General features: G+C 39.2%; 1 protein-coding gene across 1 annotated transcript in view; it reads right to left on the reverse strand.

Annotated features, from left to right (window-relative positions):
• The window catches only part of TENM2 (teneurin transmembrane protein 2), a 966,597-nt gene that overhangs the window by 732,318 nt on the left and 213,034 nt on the right, over nucleotides 1-21,245 (reverse strand). The window contains exon 5 of the mRNA XM_045027903.1: nucleotides 9,572-9,847. Within this exon, the coding sequence (XP_044883838.1) occupies nucleotides 9,572-9,847 (276 nt within the window). The remainder of the gene's footprint in view (nucleotides 1-9,571; nucleotides 9,848-21,245) is intronic.

Raw genomic sequence — 21,245 nt, forward strand, 5'->3', positions numbered from 1 at the left:
ATTAAGTAAATGTTCAGTTGTAAACTTTTGAAAGAACCAAAATATATTATTCAGAGATACGAACAATATCTATTCCCGAGGTGTGTTTAACTCTGAGGGTTCTACTATAGTTCACATCTTCAAGGTTTCCTTTGCAATCAAAATGTCTAGTATACATTTTTTTTTAAATGAAAGCTCAAATTCTGGAGCACAATTCTGTGTCAGGAAGTGAATTCTACAGTAACTTGAACATCTGCAGAATAATTTGTGTTCTAGTTATAAGCAACTGGATTACATGGGTTATTATTGTACGTCTATACCGGATCGGCGGGTAGCGTTCGATGTATCAGGGATCGATTTATCGTGTCTTGTCTGGACGTGATAAATCAATCTGCTAATCGACGTCCGAACTCCACCTCAACAGGAGGAGTAAGCGCACTCGATGGGGACGCCACAGCAGTCGACTCGCCGCCGTCAGGATGGCCAGGTAAGTCAAACTAAGATACTTCGACTTCAGCTACACGAATAGCATAGCTGAAATTGTGTTTCTTAGTTCGAACCCCTCCCCCCGCTAGTGTAGCACAGGCCTGAAGATAAATGTAGGTGTTGCTACTGCACCATGCATAACATTTCTTTTCTATGTATAACTAAGCACTGTATTCCAGATGTCATCTACCTATCTCCTTTGACATGCTTGAATATTTACCACCACTTGTATTTGTTTAGCATTGGTGTGCACCAAAGTGTTACTGGGTATCTTTTAAAACTGTATCCTTCATATCCTTCTCTTGCTCAGTGTTTTAAAGCTTATGACCATTACTGATATATATATTGCTTCATTTTTTGTGCCCAACTTCATTACCTTGCCTTCTCTGCATTCAGTTGCATAAGCCACTTACCTGAACAAAATTGTAGATGATCAGTGTTAAGTCCTTAAGTCACCTCTGCTAGTCAATTCCCTCATTCCCAAACTGCATCCTCTCAGAAGCGCCCTTGGGTTTTGAGATCAAATCAAAATTGGATCCACTTAAGCAGCTGAGCTTTGATACCATTCTTGATGACCTTTTAAATTTGTCATTTAAGTACTTCACAAGCTTTCCTAAAGTACAGATAAAAGTATTTCCATGCCCATTCACGTCAGCACTTCTTGTATTAGCTTTTTAAAAATCCTCTTCTGTGTGTTATGTATGGGCCTCCATTTTGTGAGTATGCGCTAATCACTCTGGGCCAGATCTTCTCTCTGGGATGGCCTCGAGCTTCTGGCAGACCTAAGAAAATCTAGTTCTGGGGCACCTCTTCCCATTGCTCTCCAGCAACATCCTTGCTTCTGTGTGGGGAAAGGAGTCACGATAAGCTGTACTACTAAATGGAAAGATCTGGGCACAGCTCTGCAGGCTCTCCGCCTTGCGATATGTGATTGCCCTGAAGGTCAATTGGACATTTCTAGTTTGTTTGGGTTGTTTTACACTCTTCTCACCTGTTAAAATCAATATTGTACTTCAAATCTTACATTAAATCTACAGTTTTCTTGTTGCTCCTGGATGTAAAGTGTATGTTATCTTACAACTAGTTCATCCCTCTTTAAAATGAGCCTATAAATAAAAAAGTGCATATGTAAAAATTGTACATTCTTATTTCAGAGATCTGCTCCCTTCGTATATCACCATTTAGATCTGCTCACTTTACTAAGTATCCCCCATCAGCCCATACTTTTTCCTTTTGTTAGTACTTAAGACTCCAGTTCACTCCCCAGTATCTGCAGTCATACATGCTGGAATTAGGGGTGCTGGGAGTGCTGCCGAACCTCTTGTCTTGAAGTGGTTTTCAGTATATACAGTTTGGTTTAATGGCTCTCAGCACCTCCACTTTACAAATTGTTCAAGCACCCCTGTCTGCAGTGGTCCTATTAACACAAGTATATCAAATACAGAATTGTTAACTAAGTTCCACTTGCAGAATCTTTACTATTGATGAGCACCAAGAGAACTCTGCTTGGCTTTCAGGTCTCAAAGTTTTCGGGGATACCAGTTAAGAGAAAATCTCTAACTGTGAACTGGGCAAACCATTCAGACACACAAACATGGAAGCTTAAAAATCATTTTTACAGAGTAGAAGCCACACTTTCTTCATAACTTTCTATGTGCAACTTATGAAATCAGAAATATAAAGTTGAACGAAAATGCAAGGAAAAACAATATTGAGAGCAACATGCCCAAGATCAAGACAGTGAAAATAAGTAAAACATCTCAGTTGTAGAGCCCTAAATCTTGACCTGTTCTCTCTACATTTTCCCCATGTGGTAACATTTTATCTTTTGTTTTTTAGCATAAATAGAAGTCTCTGATTCCATGGTATCTTGGGGAAATGCCAAATTATGGTGTTCATTCCATTTTTGATTGAGACAGCAACAAAAAACAAGGTCAACACCAACTTAGGTTACCTTATGTGAGTGCATTTCTTTTCAGATTTAGAATATACATCATAGTGGCATTACAAGCTTAACTGTGGCATTTAATACCGCGAGCTTTAAAATAATTTTAAAAGGACACAAGCGATTTTTTAAAATTATTTGTCCTCTTATGCTCTTGTGTAATAAACCCTCTGCAATACAAAACAAAAATATGATTTTTGTTACCAAATCTGTCTTCCATTTTGCTAGGTTTCGATAGTGATGTTACAATAAGTGATGTAAACTTGTCTTATTGTTTCCATGAAAGAAAAAGAAAAATTCAAACTTTTAAACCATTTAAAAAAATAAGAAGGGAAGGGGAAGACAAAAAATATATAGGTCAACAGGGGCTGATGCAGTCCTACATCCCATAGGGTTTGACATGTTTAGTGTTGATGGATGGTGTTCCTGAAAATTGTTCACCCTTTTGGGATTCTCCCAACCAGTTAATGGTTGGCTCCACAAGGATGTACTCTGTGTGTGTGATCCTGTGCAGAAACCATTTTCCATCAGAAATAGGGAGTACAATCTTCAGAAAGGTTGGGAGAGGTCAGGGCTAAGGGCTCATATCCCATATTGCACTCTAAATGGGTGGCAAAGCTGTCACTCACTTGTGTGAGATCTAGGGACGGTGGCAAGAGTTCTATGCGACACTTCAGAACTCTCCCAGGGTCTCCTGACTGCAGCCTCTCAACTGCATGCCCCATAAAATGTAGCCTGGGACTTAAAGCAACAATCTGGCCTTTAATTTAATTATAGCCTCTGATTTTTAATTTCCCCAATTTCCCTCCACTGTTATTCACACCTTCTTGTCAACTTTTTGAAATGAGCCACCATGATTACCACTACAAAAGTGATTTTTCATACTGTTGATAATAGCCCACATTAATTCAATTGTCTTGACCCCCCACTTGGTAAGGCAACTCCCATCTTTCCATGTACTGTTATATATATCTTCCTACTGTATTTTCCACTCCATGCATCTGATGAAATGGGTTTTAGCACACGGAACGTTATGCCCAAATTAATTTTTTAGTCTCTAAGGTGCCTCAAGTACTCCTCGTTGTTTCTGTTGATTTTCAGAGTCATTCTCTGCAGGTCCTTATTTATCTATACAGTAATTATTTTAAAGCATGTATCTCACAGCGGATGCATTTAACATTTCGGCACAGATTAACACCATATAACGCTGAAATATTTCCTTGCTCTACGGAAATCTGATATAGGTTTATTTCCCTTGCTTTTTGTTCTTCTATATAATTGAGGGCCACTACACCTTAGATACAATTTTATCTGTCACTTTGGTAGTCTGACTCTTTACCTTAATAATATAACTTGAGTCTTGAGAGGTCTCCTCTGCCCATAAAACTGATTTTATTTACCTTCTGACATATAAATGTAAAGCTGAGAAAAAAGTTATTTCAAAACAATTGAAATATTTGATATTAGTTACATTACACTAGAAGTCTTAAATACATTTAAAACAACATAATAATGAAAAAATATCATTTTATGTTATGTTATGTCCTGCTGTTCCCAATGATAGTATCAGGTATGTGCAATTAAGGTGCTGATATAGGAAAGCGGCAGCCAAAATCAAATGTGGTCAACCTAACTCAATGATTGCTGACATAGATGCATCATCATAATACCCTTGGAATAAGCCATCAGTAAAATATGAAGTATCATCCAGCTATCTTCTTTTATGCTATAGCTGGTTACTCTCCTTAAGGTGTTAGCATTTAGCCTGGTTTAAATTCATACCAATCTGAAAATGTTGCTCATGGGTACAGCTGCACTGTATTTGTTCCTTTCAACGTTTGCAGTGGTGCATTACTGGTGGGTATCTTGAGTCTACATGCTGTCTCCTGTTTCTATTTTTCATTACTATGGCCTGTGTTTTCTTTGATATGCCATTGACACTCAGGTCTGTTTAACTCTCCTCTTTAATCGCTGTAAATCAGGTATTGTTTAGCTGCCTTCATGACATCAATATTAGTAATTTTATGAATCTCAGGGAGAGGAATTGCTGACTGGTCCCAAGTATATGCTGCGTTGCACTCCTAGTCCATACCATTGACACGGTTGTTCTGACTCCATCCCAAAACACAACACTGACTTGCTTTCATAGTGCCAGCTGATCTTTCTTTTAATAACTGTCTTCTTGATACATAGACAAAGTGCTTACAAAGTGTTACTTGGTTCAAAATACCGCTTAGCAGGAAAGATCTTGATAGGTTAGTTCATTTCTTTTTCATCACCCATTTTGCTTTCTATAATTTTGTTGAAGTGCTTAATTCACTGGCTTTATTTTATCCCAAAACACTGAATCTTGAGTCATTCCATGTTCTCAAACATATTGCTCCCTACTTCTAATCTTTTCATTAGCTGATCAATAAAACATTCCATAACACAATCAGTGATTGTGGGTCAGAGCCTAGCCTTTAAATACCATAGAGTTGGGCACCCTAAGAACCTGAATAGAATACAATTTACATTGCTTCGGGAATGCAAATGAGTCATAAAACTGCTATAACGAGCTAGCTGAAGATTCCCCCTATGTTGGAAAATGTTCATGGAGCATAGAGTGAAGGTAGCAAATTCCACCCCATCTTCCCTTGCAGCCCTGGGTGTAAAAGAGCTGGTAAGCGCACTGCTCTACTTGAACAATGCCTGTCTGGCATAAGGGCCACACTGGACAGTTGCAAAGCAGGATCAATAAGCTGCAACACCCACAAATGCAATTCATGGCAAATCAGTGTTTTAGCCCAGTAAGTCTTATACCCTCTACCTGATCACAACCTCACAATGTCATCTGTCTTTTAAAAAAAAAAACATAATTAGACATGCGTCTGACGAAGTGGGTATTCACCCACGAAAGCTTATGCTCCAATACGTCTGTTAGTCTTAAAGGTGCCACAGGACTCTGTTGCTTTTTACATAATTAGAATAGCTTTTGGAGGGGATGGGGAAGGTAATTAAAAGTTAATTTAGGATTTATTCATCAATTTGCAATATTTATATACCAAGCAAATGATAGTGATCCTTCTAGTTTAAATGGCTTTACATTAGTTTCCATTACAAGCCAACCTACTTTTAAAGTCAGTCTCATGTTTTCACAACATAGAATGTAAGGGCACAAATATGCAGCTCACACTCATGTCTTACATGAGTATAGTCCCAATTCTGTAACTATTGTAGGGTTAAATTAGCCTGCTCTTCAGATAGTATAAAGTAGCACCACTGAAAAAGATTTTAATTGAGTGACACTGATTATACCAGCTGACGATCTGACCCATATACTGTAAGGGGAAGGTTCTACCCTTTTATTCATGCTAAGTTGTACATTAGTGAGTAATTTGTGACTAAGCATCAGTAAGAGTGGCACAACCTGGCCCTAACCAAATTCATGTGGGCATAGGTTGGGATTTGAGCATCTCCAATGTTATTCTTGGGGAGACAGCATCACTTCAAACCCACCTCTCACAATTAACAAAATCCCTCTTTTAACACCCACCCTCCATGGTAAACTCTTTTTTACAGGGGTTACTATTATAAATCACCATTTGCCATCAGTAACCACCCAGGATTTTGTGAGATACTGTTATTGCCACTTAATAGTGCCCCCTGTAGATGAGACGCAACTAGCAGAGCACCAAGAGAACAGAAAGCTTTGGTACTCTGATAAATTTGAGTGTATACTCCACAACCTGTGGGTCCCAAAAACTGACTCTTTTTGCCTACCTAGCATAAGGCACACCAGGTGCGAGATAAATCAAACTTGCTTATAAATGTCTGCTGTACATTTTTTGGATGAACACCTGTAATGACTTAGTTAACCAGAAGCTCTGAATTCAGTTGATCATGGTCACAAGAGTATTGTTTGCCCTTACATATTCAATTTCTAGTTGGATGCCTCTCTTACAAGGGATCACACCAATTACAGACAGCATTATAAAAAAAGTTACATTTCAAGACATGATGCTAAATTCTAGGATAATGTATTGAAAAAAAGTGTCAGCACTGTAAAAATAAAAAAAAAGTGTTGTTTTTCCAACTGGATCTTCAATATCCTGTTTTGTCAGGAAAGAGTTTCTGCCCAAGTAAATCAACAAATTTAAATGAATTGACATTAAATTATTTCAATTTATCAATATGCATTTCAAACCTGTTAATTTAAGGCTCACACAATTCTAATTTAAGATAACAGTCAATCATACCAACTCTAAAAGCAAAAAAATTGTCCTAAACCTTGTAAATGGATTTGAATTAGCAGAAGTGTTGAAAATTGTAATATTAGTGTGATTTATAGCAATTAAGCTACCTCTGTACTACTTGGAAATGTACTGAGAAATACCAACATTGATTTAATATTAAAAGAAAATTGACAGTTTATTATTTTGAAGTGGAATGATAGAATTTGTGATTAACATCTCAGTATCAAAAATGTCACCTTTTTAGAGTTGTAATAGTGTATTGCAATAAAGCAGCTGAACCATATCAAGAAAAAGGGCATGCAGTGCTTTAAATAAACTCAATGAAATCTATGCATCATGAGTTCAACTAATGTGGTTATGGGCAAAGTATAAAATTCCATACCAAGAAATGTCTTGTTTTATGCCTATGACTCCTGAAACTGTACTGGAGAATGCATTTCTCTTGAAGTGTAGATTCTTGTTACTTCCTCTTCAAGAGAAGCATATCTAACAGGTTATTGATTTGGTTCTGAAGGACACAGTGTTTATTATGTAGAAAACCATTGCTGGACACAAGTGAAAGAAATTAATGATGGCTTCGTAAGTGTCCAGGCAGTTGTGCTGAACCCTAGTGGGGCACCTGTCAATCTATATGATAATACATTCCCAAACTTCATAAAATCAGTGATGTGAAAAAGAACTGATTTTTTGAGCTAAACAGGATTTGTCAGAGAGGGAGACTATGAAGTTTTCTGAAGTTAACACCTCTGCTTGTATAATAGACATTTCACATCTGTGTGAATATTTTACAGCTAACCATACAGAAACATTTAGCATCATAAAAGCTTTACTAAATACAATGCTAATACTGTGCATTCAAAAGTGAATCTGATATACTTAGTCTTGCACATCATTTTACAGTGTCCTTCCTGTTTTGGTAAACAACAGTTTGAAAAACTACCTTTTTGAAATGCATTTTCTAGATAGCTTAGATAGATTAGATAGAGGTAACTCTCAGGCAAAACCCAATATGTTGGTCATCATGTCCACCATGGTCAATATTAAAACTGCCATTGACCTCAGCAGGGGTAGACTCAAACCCAATCTTTGAGCTTGAATAGTAATGGAAAGAACTTCCTTAGTCAGTTCATTCATTTGAAACAATTATTGGGACTTATCCAAAGCCTACTGAAGTCAATGGGAGTTTTTTCGTGGTCTTCAATGGATTCTGGGTCAGGCCATTAAGCGAATGTATTGTATGCATGAGAGTACAAAGCACATACGTTTATCAAATAGTAGAGTGAGTCAGTGTATATTTACATATATATATTTTTAACACTGGTTGTTTCCTTTCCTAGTATCTGCCATTACTATTAAACATACACCGCCCGTATACTTTGATGAAGAAATGCATGCCACAATATTCATGGAAAATACAAAGATTATGGGCTAACTTCTTGCCTCAAATACATGCCTACTGTTTCCCCTGAAATCAGTGAGAGTTGCTTGTATCTACTGAAGGCTAAATTTGGCTCTTTAAGTCTAACTTGGTCATATATTTCTAACATTTTGAAAAGTTTCATTTGTTTTTTGTTCATCTTCTTTAACATTTAACTGCTTGCATTTCAAATCCTAACATACTGGTACTGCTGAAATTGGCATGAGCGGGGGTGGAGACTGAATATCCGCTTTGCCTAGAAGAAAGCTTAAAATAAAATAAAAGTCCGTTTCAGATAAATACCTGAAGGTGCTGAATGTGTCAACACACCATAATTTGAAATCCCCAGATAACATAGTAGGGAGTCTATTGCAGTAGTTGACATCAAGCAGTTGCCTTGAATGTTTCTATTGATGCCACAGTGGAACACTATTCTTTATCTCCCCAAAATGGCTTATTTCAGAATTAAACTTGACTGTTTTTGTGTTTTTTTAGAGTAACTTTGGCTTATACACTTCTGCGTTATTTACATTTTTCTGTGGAGAATTATTGAAGGCAGGGACTGCATTGCTATCCATAGCAAGTCAACTTCACTAGCTAGGCATTTTTTTAAAGTAGGCACAGAATGTTGCTGAGAAATTAGTTTTAAGTTGTTTTATATGAATTTAACTAATTTGTAAACATTTCAAGTGGAGTTAGGTTAATGTAGTTTTTATTTACAACAAATCATTGCCCATGTGTTTTGTCCTACATGGGTTGTGCGTTAAGTAATTTACCTTTTTTTTTTTTAATTAAACAGCTAAGAATCCATACTAAATAGATATATACATATCTTTTTGAGTCACTCTGAGACATACATTTGCATTATAAAACCTTGCATGTACTTACCATTAAATTATTAGAAACCTTAGATTCAGATAATGCTTTCAAAATTTCATGAGAATACCTGAACAAGAGTCCTATGGACTGTGAGTTAATATGGTTTTAATAAGTTGAAAACTGTTAACCTTATTTCACACTATGAGTAAAATCAAATATATGAATTTTTTTCCTGACAAGTTTCATCATACTTGTCATTATTAAATTCCACAATCTGCTCCAAGTTTCCTCTTCAGTAATAGACATGAAGCATTGCTGTCTGTAAATTAAAGTATAAAATAAGCTGGTATTCTGAGAACATCTTTAAGACAAAATCCAGGTTGCCATTAAAAAAGCCCTGCAAATACCTATAGGTTGTGGTTTTTCAGATCACATTCTTTGCTATGCAGTTTATTGGAGAATAAGAGCACCATTCATTAAAGTGTTATTTAAAACACATACTACAGGTACATTATATAATAATTTCTCCTGTCATTTCTGGTAAAGTAATTTTTTTAATTTACCTTTTTTTTTTAAGGCAAGTGGACAAGGAAAAGTAAGGAAATTTAAGTGACTCATTTATATGCAAAAAATACCACCAGATGTTCTTATAGATATATATTAAAACATATATTCAAGAAACAGGCCTACCGTTTTCCTCATCTGACTTATTTTCATTATCAGAGTCAGTCAGTGTAAGCGCCGAGTTTTCACGACTTGACAGACCGGAACTGCGCCTGGATTTTATCCCTCTCCCCCACAGCCTTATAGCATGCTCTGGAGACATTCCTCCCTCTGTGTCTGAGTCAGCATCAGAGCCGGTGCTCAAGGAGTAGCCTTGATGAAGTATTCCTATGTCTGAGCAGTAGCCACTTCGATGGGGAGAGGGCTCACAGATTCCTAGTTCTGCAAGGGTGAAGTTAGTTCCTAGGAAGACAAGAAACAATAACAATTAGTCAAAATATTTAAAATAAAATTAATAGACCATCTTATCTTCTCATAGTTATGGTATGTATGATGCCTTCATAACCAATTGTCTATGACGGACAGATTTGTAAGGGCATGGCAAGGCTCAGAAACAGATGGTGTGTAGCAGAGAAAGAGTTGTGAAACATACAAAACAAAAGATAAAACTCCTCAAAATCTGAGCCGTTCCTTCCTCTCCCACATTTTGGCCTCAAATCTGTAAACACTTAGGCAGGTGATTAATATTATGCATGACTTCACATGCTTAACATTATTTGAGGCCTTTGTTACAAACTATTTCACCAAAACCATTGCTACATAATGTCATTTTTATCACTTGTAAGGTGGACAAAACCAACCCATTTCGGAGCAAAAGAGGACCACCACTTCCAGGAAGAAATGGCTTTAAAATTCAAACTATTTTTCATTGAAAATGTGAAAGATTTAATATAATTTAGTGCAAACAATTTGAGTGCAGAGTCACTCAGAATAGTGGAAAACTGTACATATGAAAAATTGTCACAATTTTGCACCGCTTTAATATGTGGGAAGGTTAGATATTTTGAGTCCCCTGTTACATCTGAAATAGTTGTCACATGTTTTCTCCATTCACAGAAGTTTTGCCCCCAACAGAAATTTTATGAGTAATGTTACTGTGTCAAAAAATGACAACAGGAGAATAGCATGATGTCTGAAGGTAAACCTTCTAGAATTCATGTCAAAACATGGTGGCTCATAATGTGACTCAGTAAGTTGGTAGGTGACACATTTACAATGAACTCACATATTCCCAAGGTTACTAAGAACAGACTTGCTGGCTCATCACTAGCCATGTATCTTTTTAGACAATAAGGGACAAGAAACTTAAAATATATCTATAAGGAAATATTCACTGGTCTCTCTGGCTTCGCTGGTTTTGAAAAGCATGGGCAATTTCAGTTCCCCATGCCAGACTAGCAGGGGCGGCTCTAGCGATTTCGCCGCCCCAAGCACGGCGGCACGCTGCGGGGGGCGCTCTGCCGGTCGTCGGTCCCGCGGCTCCGGTGGACCTCCCGCAGGCGTGCCTGCGGAGGGTCTGCTGGTCCCGCGGCTCCGGTGGACCTCCTGCAGGCACGCCTGTGGGAGGTCCACCGGTGCCGCCTGCCGCCCTCCTGGCAACCGGCAGAGTGCCCCCCGCGGCATGCCGCCCCAAGCACGCGCTTGGTGTGCTGGGGCCTGGGGCCGCCACTGCAGACTAGAAATGAAGAACAAAGACAGATTCAAGTCACTGGAAATACAGCTGTCGACTATTTAATTCATATTGTACACAGTGCAACATAGTCTGAGGTCTGTGCTTCCATAATGGTGCTTTTATGGCCTATTTAAACAGTCTATTATTTCTCTTTTTCCACACATGTATATCAAATCAAGACACCCAAAGACAGATTATAAACAAGCAACTGTTGTACAAGATATTTTTATCACTAAATATGCTTCATTAACCAGTTTTTTTAAAAAGTAACAATTCCATTCACACAGATCAATCAAGATAGATCATATATTTAAAATACCTAGTTAATCGAGCTACATAAATCTTTTCCAAGTCCTACAAGACTAATTAACTCAGTGATCTCAGACCTTAGTGGTTCAGGAGCCAAATTAGTGATCAACATTACACAAAAGACCCACAGTAATGTGAATTCATTGTTTCATTTACTCTAGTACTATTCATATTTAAAAAGTATAATGGGGAAATATTTAGTTTTTGTAATATATTATTCTCACAGCAAGTAAATTAATAACTTAGTGCAAGTTGATAACTTATTTGGTTAACAACATAGTAAAAGCATCCTCATTGGTTAATAATTAAATCACAGTCGTTTAATATTGTGTGCTGCAAAGAGTCGCAAGACACACTTAAAGAGCCACTTGCGGCTTGTGAGCTTCAGTCGGAGTATCACTGATTTAAATGCATAAAGTATTAGATTTGGGTTGAATGAAAAATGCAAAGTAATGTTTCACTTAACCTTTATCCCCAAACCCACCAGTTAAAGGAAGAGCATGTGATTTCTCTTTCTGAAGGATTAAGTTAGGTCAATGTAAGTTGCCTTATATCAACCTAACTCTGTAAGTGTCCACACTAAAATGCACCTCCCACTGATGTAAATCAGTCACTGCACAGACTGCTGTTTGCTTGAGAGGATGGCTGTGGTCTGGAATAGCAACTTTCAGCTCCTGAGACACCCCACTTTAGCCAATACACTAAACAGCATTAACAGATTGCATCCTTCCTCTGTTGCAATAAGGTGGCAGTGAGTTAGAGAAATAAAAAGGGAGAAGGGACATTTCTAAGGGAACAAATTAGTCAGCTGTGATGTTTAAAAATAAGATAAAAAGAAAAACAAACATACAAACAAAGAGTCACCTCCTTTCCCTCAAGACTTAATTAAGGGAAATTAACCCAAATGTTTTCAGTTAAGAGTCTATTCTGCTTGAATTCACTGCCTGGTAAAATAATTACAGGTGTTGTGGTGTGTGTTGAGAATATGACACTTAAGATGTGCCAACCTTTTGCAACAGAAACCCCATATTATGTGAAACTCCACTACTTTGTTTTCAGCGTGTAAAAAAGAAAATACCCAGATTGAGAGAAATATATTTTGATTCATGGACCTTGTCTCAAAATTCAAAGCAAAGCTTTATGCCATCTGTACTTTGACAGTGATTCTTTAAGTAATCTTCATTATTCCATTTGAATTTCATAATGAAATTTTGATAATTGTTCACATGATAGGTCATCTAGGTTGACCACAATCCCATACATTTTAGTGATCACTTACAAATTGTGCACAGTCCATAGACTTCAATAAAACTTGGCAGATTTTTTTTTTTTATTAAAGTTTTGTCTTTGCCATTCTGGATTCAAACTGATCTGAAACTTAGAAAGCAACTTAATGGTATAAAACCATCCGCACTGAACCAAAGAAGTGCCTCATACATAGTGTGAACAGCATCCTGCAATTTTGACACATTTTGAATGGCACAGTGCAGAATCAAGGACCTACTGAAACTCATGTGAAACATACCCAACGTGAAGTGATGCTAAAATTATTACCCATCTCAACTACAACAAAGGTGGAAATATGCTTTTAAAAAAGATTTTGTTTGTGGGTAACATAAGTATGTATGAACACAAACCTATTATGAATATATTAGCTTAATTAAGCTTTTATATACACAGTTAAGTATTTTAATACTACTCTGTAGATTTTAATAGCCTTTAAATGCCCAGATGTTTACATTCTAATGAACATTTGGTATTGACACAAAAAACAAACTATAACATTTGATGCAAACAGTGAACTTAATATGACTGTTCATGTTATTTTCTCTGAGATAAATGAAAGTGGGTTGATGAGAGGTAATAGAAACAGAATTCGCTTTTTCAGCTGTTTTGGCTTCTATTAAATGGGAGTATGGAAAAGTATCTGTGGCTTCCAGAGATAACAGTATAACTATACAAACAGACCAAATTAGGAATCAGACGTAGGAATTCGGCCAGAACACTGGTCCTTCTAAGGTCAGGATCCTGTCACCAACAGAAGTTAGTATGAGATTCTTTTGCTAGAAACCCTATCGTGACAGGGTATAGTTAATAACACCATAGGGGAAACGTCTTCCTTCTCCAGTTAGTGGCTAGTTTGCATGTTGAAAAAAGCGTGTTTATGCCTTTGTTTTTTTTTTTAATCCCATCTAGTATTATGTTCTCATAAGTAGAAATGGATAGCCCTTTTTTAATTTTGCTAAACTCCCTGCCTCTGTGATACCTATGGAAATAAGTTTCACAGTTTAATTATGCATCGTATACAAATATTTCCAATTACCAGTTTTAAATGTTGCCAGTTTCACTGACTGACCCCTGTTTTTTGGATTTTAAGAAAAGGTGTGAGTGCTTCTATTTACCCTGTCTCCTGTATAGCATTCTTTAATTTCACATACTGATATCATATCACTGCTTATTCATCAGCTCTTGAAACTAAAACAATCCGTATGTTCTCTAACATAGTGATTGTGCTCATTAATATATTATTTGTCCAGCTGTAATTGTGCACTAGGGTTCTAGTGGTATTAATAAACCACATTTTTTTCTTCCTGCATGGGATAAAAGTCATTATTATACTCAGATGTATGGATGCAATTTAAAAAATTGCAAATTGAAAGAATCCAGCATTTCTTTAGCAAGTCAATTATGTTCATGTCAGGAATCAACAATGTACCCAAATTCACTTCCTGGGCTCTGACACTCAGCAGACTCCAGCATGTGGGGACCTCATGCCAAATAGTTAGCCAGAAGCAGAGGCAGAGTAGTGCAAAATACCCATAATCTCCACTCTTCAGTAGAGTGGGCCAGCCAGCGTAGGCCACATAAAAGGACAGTGCCTGGGAAGCTACAGAGTCATTTTGGCCAGATGATCCAATTCTGTATCTCTCTCAGGAAGAGCCCTCCACGGGGCTCCTTTTGAGCCTGAGATAAAATAAAGCTGCAGCTCAGAGAGCTCCCAGGCAAGGGGAGCAGTGGTATCTGTTGCCAACTCTGTGACCTTGTGAGAACAAAGGGAAAAAGAGTTCAATCTACACTGTTCTACATCCACAGAGAAGGAGGGAAGCTGGCCCCCTGAGCTGAAATTCATTACAACTAATTTACTACTTTTAGTAGTAAAGCAGATGGCTGGATTATTTTAGTGCTACTTAGTGTATTCCAATAGTGCTGTACATAGGATCCAAAGAATATCTGCACTAGATACAATATCTTGCAAAGTAGGAGGTTAGTATAAAACACTATGTGAGTTGGAATCCAAAGTACTAAAATGTAATTCAGAATCTATTCTTACTCTGCCTTCAGACCACAGGTAAAGACTTTACGTGCTTTACAGGCATGTATCGCACTGTTGGTGACAAAACAAAACAAACACTTCCACCAAATGAGTGGAGTAAAGAGCTTTGGTTCTTTAAAATAACATGTTGAAATGAAAGAACCCATCAGTAATTAAAAAAAAAATCTCCAGGAATCAAAAGTCTTTGGAATATTATAGGAGCTATTAACCAGCAAGACATCTTCAATTGTGATTATTTTAATTAAACTTTGGCAGTTAATTCCATATGTTTCATTAAGGTACAGATAACCTGCCATGTAAAAGTAGGCTATTGATCTTAACTTCACAATATCAAGAGACAGAAAGGAACTACTGGATCATCAAGTCCAGAATGCAAGTGCATTATGTAGTTTCCCCGTAGTACAAAAGCAGTTTTCTAACAAATTGAAATAAAAATTAAGCTACCGGTAATATACTAATACAGTTTTCAAACTGACTTTTACTACAGTAAACTACTACATCACTTATGTGGCTACATAAATATTCCCAAAGGGTGCGATTAAATGAATGAAGTACAATTCTATTCACTATCTCAACACACAAAGATCGGAAAACAAAGCCTGTGGTATTTTCACCGTATCTTTAGATAGAGGTTTAGATTGGTTAACAGCACATTATAGGAACACAGGAATTGCCATACTGGCAATAACTTCCTGTGGCAATGGGTTCTTCAGTCTAAATCCTGTGTTGCATGAAAAAGTTTTGAATTTCACAACATTTCATTTAATTGAAAGTCTCCCCTTCTTGTGTTATGAGACAGGGAGAACAGACACGCCTGACAGACACTTCTCTACTCATTTTATACACTTTTATCATACCCGCTTTTATTCATCTTCTAAGGTAACAATACTAATCTTTTCAATCTCCTAATATTTTATATATGTCAATGCTATCTTAGGTTTCCTTTTTCAACTCAGTTTATGTTCCATTCCACATCCCAACATATTAGATATTGGCTCAAATTGTATATTATAGTGCTTTTTAGATTCAGACTCCAAAACTGAAGATATTTGCTCAGAGGAGTCTGAAGATCCAAGCCTCTGATTATTGCTCTCCTGCATTTGTGACTTTCTTATTGTTTTACCCAAATTAAGAGTCTCAGAAAAATTCCTTTAATATGAGCACTTGCTTATATATCCTTTGCACTTATACATCACCTTGCATTTCAATTGTTTTAATGTGAACAAGAAAAAGGGACGTTTTCTGTGTTATGTGCAGAGAATTAATCACATGACTCTGAGATTAATGGGGTTTGCATGATTAAATTAAAACGCATATGCCTGGAAAATTCTCCTATTTAACACTGTTGATGTCACAGAGAGTAGAAACCTCCCATTCAGAAAAAGACCCCACACCCATTCAAAGGATAGCATCATTAAATTACTGAGCTTGAGGCAAGAATTAGTGTGTGAAATTCAATGGTCTCTGTTACACTGAGTTCAGGGTTAGCCATTTCTTCTACGCAATCATCTATTTTAAAAAATTCAAATCCCCACATATTCCTTTGCTGCCAAAAAAAGAGCAAGTAAAAGATGTAGTGTACTTATAGTGCAGACCTGAAAGTGGCCAAATTCCTTAAAACACCAGGGAACAGGTCTACCTGAAGAGCAGACCCTCCCAGTGGAAAAGATATACAGCTGATTCTAATGCCAACAGGTTTTGAAAGAGATAGCATACAGAAACATAGCAGGGATGAATAGGTGGACCTTTACCATGCAGCTTTGTGTAATGGTTAACCACAGAGCAAAAAGGTCAGCAGACTACTTATTTTCTGTACTTCAAGTGTTATTAGGTTCTAGCTACTGCTTGCCCACAAAGCCAAACATTTCATAATTAAACCAATGTATAACTTTAACTGCTTAACATTAATGATCTTACATTTATAAAGCACCTTTCATCCAAATAGATAATAAAGTGGTTTACAGACTTTACTAGTTGAGCGTATCAGCTGTATGGGAACACAGCAGGAATCACATCTATCAATAAAGTGCAGCCACCTCAACAGTGCACACAGAAGTGGCACAATAATGAATAGTGTTTGTATACGATAAACACTCACATTGGAATTTTGTGAGGGTTCAGAACATGTTGTTTTCTAGGTAATAAACGTTTAAATACACACATTAAAGCTTCTTAGCAATCAAAAGATCATCTGTTAATCCAGGGGTTCTCAAACTGGGGGTCAGGACCCCTCAGGGGGTCACAAGGTTATTATATGGGGGGTTGCAAGCTGTCAGCCTCCACCCCAAACCCCACTTTGCCTCCAGCATTTATAATTGCATTAAATATACAAGTGGTTTTTTTTATTTATGATGGGGGTCGCACTCAGAGGATTGCTGTGTAAAGGGGGTCACCAGTAGAAAAGTTTGAGAACCACTGTGTTAATCTAAGAAAGTTTATTGAATGAAACTGGACTGAACCAGCCAAAGAGAACTTTGTTTTCTAGTATCTGATTAGTCACAACAAAATCCTTTTGATTTTCTTCTTCATAATCCTGCTGTTCCTCACTGCTAGCTCAGAGACCACAAAGTCTAATATTACAGATTGGATGAGGTTTTTGTTTTGTTTTGTTTTGTTGTGGGTTTTTTTGGGGGGGGGGCGGGGGAGGGAGGTTGTTGACAACCAGTTGTTGATATTAGTAGTATATTACATTAAAAATATTTTAATAGATCATTAAGGTTGCAAAGCCATGCACCAAAATTTCAAAAATGCCAAACGTAAGATTGATCATGCAACCTTGAATCAGCCCTCTTGTGAATATCCATTTATGACTTTAATTACATGATCTTATATTATTTTTTTCCGCAAGACACCTGCCTCATTCAGTGAATGGGTAGTTAATCAGTATTTTTTTTATCCTCATTCCATGTGTGGTCCTGGTCTTATTTACAATACACCATTCAAATCATGCACTGAATTAAATTACAAATTTCTTCATGGGGCTCATTGATTGAAATTTTGAATCACTTAGATATACCAATCTTCTCCACACCCCTGTGAGGAGAGCGGTTATCACCTTTTTACAGTTGGAAAACAGACTTTATGTCAGAAAGGACCATCATGATTATCTAGTCTGACCTTCTGCACATTACAGGCCACAGAATCTCACCCACCCATTCCCATAATAGACCCATAATCTCTGTCTGAGTTACTGACGTCTTCAAATCAGGATTTAAAGACTTCAGGTTACAGAGACACTAGTTTAAATCTGCAAGTGACCCATGCTTTGTGATGCAGAGGAAGGCAAAAAACACCAAGGTCTCTGCCATTCTGATTTGTGGGGAAATCTCCTTCCCAACCCTGTGGGGCGAACAATTAGACCCTGAGGTTTTGGGCAAGATCTAACAGACACACACCTGGGAAAGAATTCTCTGAAATTACTGAGGCTGTGGCTACACTTAGCACTTCAAGCGCTAAGTGTAGTCAAAGCGCCAGCGCTGGGAGAGAGCTCTCCCAGCGCTGTCCGTACTCCACCTCCCTGTGGGGAATAACGGACAGCGCTGGGAGCCGTGCTCCCAGCGCTGGGGCTTTGACCACACTGGCGCTTTGCAGCGCCGCAATTTGCAGCGCTGGAGAGGGTGTGTTTTCACACCCTGCTGCAGCGCTGCAAATTTGTAAGTGTAGCTACGCCCTCAGAACCCTCCCCATCTAGTGTCCTATCACCAGCCGTTGGAGAGATTTGCTGCTAGCAGATGCAGATCAGCTATATGCCATTGTAGGAGTCTCACCATAACATCCCCTCCATAAATTATCAAGCTCAGTCTTGAAGCCAGTTATGTCTTTTGCCCCCCATTGCTCCCCGTGCAAGGCTGTTCCAGAACTTCACTCCTCTGATGATTAGAAACTTTCATCTAATTTCAAGTCTAAACTTGTTGATGACCAGTTTATATCCATTTGTTATTTCGTCCACATTGGCACTTAAATAACTCCTCTCTCTCAATGGTATTTTCCCCTCAGATGTATTTATAGAGAGCAATCATATCTCCCCTCAGCTTTTGGTTTGGTTAGGCTAAACAAGCCAAGCTCTTTGAGTCTCCTCTCATAAGACAGGTTTTCCATTCCTCGGATCATCCTAGTAGCCCTTCTCTGGTCCTGTTCCAGTTTGAATTCATCTCTCAAACGTGGGAGACCAGAATTGCACAGTATTCCAGATGAGGTCCCACCAGTGCCTTGTATAATGATACTAACACTTCCCTGTCTACTGCAAATACCTCACCAAATACATCCTAGGACCTCATTAACCTTTTTCACCGCCACATCACATTAGTGGCTTATAATCATCCTGTGATCAACCAATACACCTAGGTCTGTTTCCTCCATCACTTCCAACTGATATGTCCTCAGCTTACAGCAAAAAATCTTGCTAGTCCTTTGCACTATTAAATGTTATCCCATTTCTTTTACTCCAGTTTTCAAGATCTCCAGTCCTCTTCCAGATTGGCAATACCTCCCAACTTTGTGTCTGTAGCGGGGTGGTTACCCCGCTCCTGCCCTGAAGAGCTTAAAATAGCCCTGGGAGAGGGCTGTGGCAGGGAAAAAGCTGGGCTGATTGGAAAAAGAGCCACAGCTGTAGCTAGTGCAATCAGGGCGGAGGGCCTGAAGAACAGAGACACTCTCTCTCTCGCCTTTTGAGAGAGAAGGACCTGTCTGCCTGGGAAGCTGAGAAGGATATCTAGGGTGGAGCAGTGCTGGGGAAGGGCAGAGGGAGCTGGGGAGCTCCAGCCTAGCAAAGCCCCAGGCTGCAGGCCGAGTTAAGGGCCCACAAAGGGCAGCCCAGATATAGGCAGAGGCAGCTGTCCCAAGCCCCCTTGCCAATGATGAGTGGTTTACAGACTGCCATCTGCCCCAGGGAGTAGGGGCTAGATGATGACTGGCAGTAGCCACTGAGGTAAGGTGGGCTTAGGAGGTTGGGGGTTCCCCGGGGTGGTTACTGCTGGGGACAGGACCCTGACATAGAGGGGCACCAGTGTCCGTGAGGGACATGGGGGCCAGCGGCAGGCCGGACACCAGCCTGCAGAGGGTGCTCTGGGCTGGGAAGAGCTAATTCCCCAGACGACCAACAGGAAGTGCCACCAGGTGAGTCGAAGTCCCGCTACACGGCAAATTTTATAAGCGCATTCCCACTTTTTGTGCAAAGGTCACTAATGAAAACGTTAAATAAGGTTGGTCCCAAGACCGATCCCTGAGGAACCATTAGTAATCCCCCTTTGCACTTTTATATGTTCATGACACAGCTCCAGTCAACTTCAGTTGCAGTCATGAGTGCTCAGCAATACTGGAAATTTGACAAAGTTTTCACAGGTTAGGAACCTACAAAAAGAGGAACACAATTAGTGACTTAAGAAGAACACTTTGGTTTACGTGTCTTGCCCAGCACAGCATAGAATGCTGTAGCAAAATGCAATTCTCCAGGGTGGCTTTTAATTCCTCAAACATCCTTTCTCCTCCTGTAATCCTCTGCCTCGCCAATTACCCAAATTCAAACTTTTGCAACCAGCGAGATATAGGTCCCACACACAACAGCCTCCTTCACTACACAGCCCTGTATCTGTCCTGTCCTGTGCACTGGTAGAAGTGGCGGGGGCGGGGGGGGGACGGGACGGGGGGGAAATAGTATGATTAACTCCCGTCTGCTTTTTCAGTGCTGCCAGCTCTTGCGATTTCTTCGCAAGTCCTGCAAGTATGGCTGGGCTGCAACCAGTTTCATGGTGATGCAAGAAGCTCCAGCCCACTTGAGAATTTCAGCCCCAGCCCCCACCTGGGGGAAACCCCCACAGTTGGCTACCTCCCCCGCCCCTGGGGAACAGCAGTCAACCAGCGTAGCTTCAGGAATCAGGTGGTGTTCTCCCCCCATCCTCAGGAGGTGACACCATTCTCTCAGAAGGGGAGACAAGATTAGGAAGAGCCCAGAAGCTGATGGCAGCTCTGCTCCCTCCTGCTTCTCCCCAACATGCTGCCTCTCTGCAACACAAGGCCTAGGAATGGGCAGAGGGAGGTGAAGTGCCCCCAGAGGAGCAAAATGAGGCTGAGGGGTAAGAACTTATGAGGCAGAATAATTCCTGGGCAGGGGATGGGCAGATGTAGGGGTAAAGCTCCTGCATCAGCATCCAAACTCCCCTTAATAAATGTGGGAGCATCACCCCCATCCCCCCCCCCCCCCAATTTTTGGTAACGTGATTTTTTTTTTAATCCTTTGGGATTGGCAATACTGCCTCTTACCCTTCTGCATTCTAGTCAGGTGATTTCTTCCTTTTCCTTGCTCCCTGGGTGCCAGTAGAGCACAGGAGAGACAATTCTCATGCTCTGAGTTCCAGTGCGTGGCATCACAGACACCCAGGAACAGCAACTGCACGGAAAGGCCTGCTCAGCCCTGGCCTGCCACATACCCAAAGTGGATTGAATCTTTGGATAGTTTAGCTGCCAAACACTAACAAGTCTTACTGAGC

Source organism: Mauremys mutica, chromosome 8, assembly GCF_020497125.1.
Source record: "Mauremys mutica isolate MM-2020 ecotype Southern chromosome 8, ASM2049712v1, whole genome shotgun sequence".
Taxonomy (NCBI): domain Eukaryota; kingdom Metazoa; phylum Chordata; order Testudines; family Geoemydidae; genus Mauremys; species Mauremys mutica.